This window comes from Penaeus vannamei, chromosome 23 (genome assembly GCF_042767895.1).
Source record: "Penaeus vannamei isolate JL-2024 chromosome 23, ASM4276789v1, whole genome shotgun sequence".
Lineage (NCBI taxonomy): Eukaryota > Metazoa > Arthropoda > Malacostraca > Decapoda > Penaeidae > Penaeus > Penaeus vannamei.
The window spans coordinates 24,195,374-24,200,373 of record NC_091571.1 but is presented as its reverse complement, the minus strand read 5'-3'; the positions used below and the strand labels follow the sequence as shown (position 1 = coordinate 24,200,373).

At 46.6% G+C, this 5,000-nt stretch overlaps 1 protein-coding gene across 1 annotated transcript in view; it reads left to right on the top strand.

Moving 5' to 3' along the window:
- Window positions 1-1,354, top strand: part of DAT (Sodium-dependent dopamine transporter) — a 72,376-nt gene extending 71,022 nt beyond the window's left edge. Inside the window, exons 11-12 of the mRNA XM_070137779.1 lie at window positions 793-969; window positions 1,101-1,354. Coding sequence (XP_069993880.1) covers window positions 793-969; window positions 1,101-1,220 — 297 coding nt within the window. The 3' untranslated portion in view covers window positions 1,221-1,354. The remainder of the gene's footprint in view (window positions 1-792; window positions 970-1,100) is intronic.
- The last annotated feature ends 3,646 nt before the right edge of the window (window positions 1,355-5,000 follow it).

Genomic DNA, 5,000 nt, shown 5'->3' with positions numbered 1-5,000 from the left:
TTATGTTTGCGTCTAAATCATCCTTGTGCGGAAGGTGGGCCGGGGTTGGCATCCACTGGCGGTGCGGGATCGGAACGCGGGTCAGGAAGACTGATAAATGAGAACGCTTCCACCCGCCAATCATCACAGGGGGAGGTGGAGGGTGGGGAGGAGAGGAAGTGGAGAAGGGTGGGGAAGGAGGAAGAGGGAAAGTGGGGAGGGAGAGGATTGGTGAAGAAGAGAGGGTAAGGGAGTTTAGAAGGGGGAGAGAGAGAGGAATGTAAGAGGGGAAAGGAGGGCAGAAGGGGGATAATGGGAGAGGGAAGGAGCCAGGGAGGAGAGGGGAGGGTGAAAGGAAGAGAAGGCGGAGAGGGGTGTAAGAGGAGAGAAGGGGAGAAGGAGAGGGAGACGAAGAAGAGAAGAAAGGAAGCTGGAGATGAGGCTTATTAGAAGGAGTAATGGGAGGGTATATGAAGAAGGTGGAGACAGCGAGTGTGACAGAGAGAGAGAGAGGAAAGCAGGAGGTGGCGAGGTGAGAGGGAAGATGGGAAGGGAGAGAGAGAGTTGGGAGAGAAACTGTGAGAGTGAAATAATAAACCGAAATAGGGAGAACTTCCTCTCCAGATACAGATGCACATGCATGAACTCTATCACAAAAGGCATACACTTAATGGGTTAACAGAGACACTAGTTCTAAAGAACAAAAACTAAACACCATTTGAGTAAGAACGGAGAGTCAGATACAAAGGAAGGATTGAAAACATGGAAAGCATGACAGACCCGCCAACCTAACGCCGTTCGCCCGCCTTCCAGACCATCATCGTGTACGGCCTGTACGACTACAAGCCGCTCTCGACCGACCCCTCGGGGATGTACCCGTGGTGGACCGACCTCCTGGGCTGGGTCATGGCCGGCTCCTCCATGGTCATGATCCCCTTCGTGGCCGTCTACAAGATCGTGCGGCTGCCCGGGCCCGCGTCCTTCTCCAAGGTGGGTGGCCCGCAGGAGTCTCGGACGCCCAGAGTGGCTCGTGTGGAATAGTTTCACACTCGAATGTCTTTGCCTGTGTGTGTATGCGTATGTCTGTGTGTGTGTGCTGACGCGCTTCCCTCCTTCCGCAGCGCCTGAAGATCCTGACCACGCCGTGGCGGGACCAGCAGGTCTCCGTGGGCAACGGCGTGCGCGCAGAGACCAACCAGATCATCCTGAACTCCGACACTCCAGCCCCAGACTCGGTATAGAGACCAGACGCCGAATCGATCTCAGCGCTGGCTTTCCGGCCCCAGACCCGGCGCGCCGGAGACCAAGGCACCTTGCCTCACCTACCCTAATTCGCCCCCCCCCCTCCCCCGGCCAGGTGCGGTTAAGCCAAGGTCAACAGAGGTCTCCAAGGGTAACCTGAGACGGGCGAAGGACGCGCAGGCGGAGGTTTTTTGAGAGACAAGGGAGAGCCGTTGGTTTTGCGTTTCCAGTATCAATCTCGCTTTTCTTCCGCCCTGTCCCTCTTCCTCTTCCTCTCTCTCTCTCTCTCTCTCTCTCTCTCTCTCTCTCTCTCTCTCTCTCTCTCTCTCTCTCTCTCTCTCTCTCTCTCTCTCTCTCTCTCTCTCTCTCTCTCTCTCTCTTTACTGCATCATTGTCTTTCTCTTTTCGTGAATCGCATTGCATAATCAAGCGGTGCTCTCGGCGTGTCTATTGCATCTTGTTCGACGTTTAATAGATCGCACACCCACTCGTCTTAAGTCTGTAGCCACAAGTATACACAGAAGTGGCAGACGGAAGTACCATTCTCGTCTGAATTCCCGCTGTCGTTGCGTTTCCTGTCTCGTTTTCACCGATTTCCGTTTCTCGCAATCACTTGACGTCATAAAGCGGATGAAAGTCCAAGCCAAGGTAACGTCACTAGTCCGGTTGACGTCACAGCTCGCGTGACGTCATCAAGCGGATGACGTCATCGCCCACGCGTTGATGACCTTTGACCAACAGCCGTCATGACCGAAGGCCTCGATTAGTCTTGCTATTCATTAAATCCTTTACATTCTCATAACATTTGACATTAGAAAAACCTCGGCGTCAGCTTGGAAACATCACGAGCTGCTGCCATAAGCCCTCGCAGGTGGGCGTCGGAGCCTCGCTCGCCGGCCCCGAGATAAGCTGGGCCGCTGAGCCGTTCCCCCGATACGAATTGTCCGCTCAAACTCGATGCGTAATTTCCTGGAGAGAGAAAATAAGGGCTGTAGTAAATGTATGTTTGTTCCTCGTCATCTTCGCTGGTAAGTGAATGACATGACATAAATTTTGAAATCATTTGCCCATTTCAAAGCACTGAAACTAAGGAGAAGCTTTGATGTAGAAGCTTAATTTGTATTTTGCTGCCTGCTTCTCTAGGCTCATGCTCCGTCGATGGTGAAATGCACGCACAAGGCACGTGTAACTGACCCCCAGGTAATTTTGTTTTTCTTGTATCTCTCTTATCTTCTTCCTCCTTTCAAATTTTCCTCCTTATGTTTTTCTTCTCCCTCCTTCACCCCCCCTCCCCACGTTCTCTTTATTTCTATTCTTCTGTTTCTTCTTATTTCACTTCATCTCCTCTCTTTCCAAATTATTCGTCTTCTTCCTGTTCCTCCCTTTCTACTTAATCTGTTTCTTCTTTCCCTTCTTCCCCCCTTTCCACATGCCGCTTCAACTCCGTGGAAACAAGCGAAGCCGAAAAGCTCTCTTTCCTGTCAGCGAAACCGTCGTTTAGAATCATCAAGGAAAAAAAACAACAATGACGAAATGTAGCTTCTCAAAAAATCAAAACCTCGTTCAAAATAATAATAAGAATATCAAAATGTAAAGAAAAACAAAATAAAATAAAAAATCCCCGACGACGATCGTGTCGATCTTTTTTCTCTTTTTTTTATGAGGCGTTTCGAGTTTCACCGGAGTCGCGTTTGATTACGGATTTGGTGAAACTTGGCTCCAGCACGGCGTCCTTCGCTCGCTCTCGGTGTCAGGGTGCCAAGGTGTTCGTGGATAACGTGTTCTGGTTTTTCTCTTAACCGGGAGACCAAACTGGGCGGAGAAAAGTACATTAAACTAATTAATGTTAAGACTAAACTACGATCTGATGTTGCTTCTGTTCTTTTCGAGACGTCCTCTCTCTCTCTCTCTCTATCTATCTATCTATTTCTATCTATCTACGTTTCTTTCTCTCTCTTCCTCTCTTCCAATATATACATCAACCTATCTCTTGACCAATATATACATCAACCTATCTCTTGATATCTACTCAATTCTACCTATCCCTCTTTGTCACATTTGTGGTCGTGTAATTTTTAAAGTCTAGGAATTTAATAATCAAGTCTGGAAAAATCATGCAAGTGTCATGATCTCGCAACCTGGAGTGTTGTAGATCACGATTATACGGACATACTTGTTTCAGTTCGTCAAGAAGTCCAACCAGTACGTAGATTGAGCCTCCGAGCTTGAATTAGTCATATCATCAAAAAATTACGAAACACACTACGATATTAGATATCAACTTGTATATGACGGTAGTTTTTACTGCTTACTTGAAGAAGAAAAATTGTGACGTTGTGAAGTATTGTGGATGTATATGGTGAATATTTTTACTGAATATAAAACTAAATCGTATTTTTTCTTTGAATTAGCTCTATTGGTAATTTTTATGGATTCCAGTGAATGGACTTTTCACTCGTTGGTTGCGTGGTAGATAAGCTCTGTCTGTTTGCATTCGCCATCCCAGGTCTGTGTGGTTGTTATTAGTGAACTTAGTATCTATGAAAATATACTCTATTTTGGTGTGAGTAATGTTTGTAAATATATCTGGTATGATGTGGCGTTTTAGTTGTAATGGTTAAATGTTTACGACTGAAACGTTCGTGCTGATTTTATATCAATACTTTTCTCTTCCACATAGAATGTTTTACAATAATAGCATTTTGGTTTGATCTCTGATATTTTCACAGCGCTTACACGTGAGGATTTAGAAAACTTTCTGTTCCATTGATTTTCTCTCCTGAGTTGTTCCGAACACACGAAAGTCTCCGAACACGCGAAATGACATCTGTTTGCGCTTATCGTCAGCAGACGAATGGTGAACTTTCTTTACATGGACACAAAGGCCTATCCTGTGATTGATGAGGCTGAATGGATAACGGATAAACGCCAGTTGTATGATTATCCTTCTGGCGTGATAGTTGCTGAGCTTACTTACCCAAGTAATGGATATATCTAGGTCTTAAGATTTTCTAGAATAGATTTTTCGCGGGTGTCTTGTCAGCTTCTTCATTCGCGGTTTGGCTGGTTTCTTTAAACGACTCCTCGAGGCCCAACGAGGCTCTGGACGCGAGTTTCGGCTTCGTGAGAGCTCGCAGTAATCTTAAGACACGAAGTTTTGGTGTTGTAGTTATTATTAAGTAGGCTGACCAGTGTCCCGACAGCAAGGCACTAGCCAGGACGCAGATCGTTGTGGCTTAGTGTCCATCGGCGTCGGGCGGGTCAGGTAGATCCCGATAAGAATAGGCCCTATGCATATACAGTGCTTTCTATCAGGCATCAAGTGTGACTGCAATGCTGGCGGTGAGAGAGTGTCACGCGCGTGTGTTGCGTGCTGCTTTAGTGTGATTTGCGTGTCTGTGTAGCCATAGAGAATATATCAGCTGCTCCATGCACATAATGCTATCTTGTGACTGCTATATTTAAGTGTGATAGTGTGCAATAGGCTGCGTACACTAAGATGAGATGCTGCCGTAGTACGTGCGTTTTCCTACATCACTGTTATACCACATATGCTTCGATATCATAAGAAATGTCCTTGTTTGATGCGTGTGCGCAGTATCTGTTAAAGCTCCGCTGAAAATGTCCTAATTATTAAGAATGACTGAACGTCAGGTCAAGTAGCATATGTAGTTTTAGCGTAGTTATTGTCACAGCAGCCTTCCGTATCCATTCTGCTGATCAGCGTGGAAACCGGAGTGTCCATTACAAAGTGAAGTAAAAACCGATGTGCAGACTAT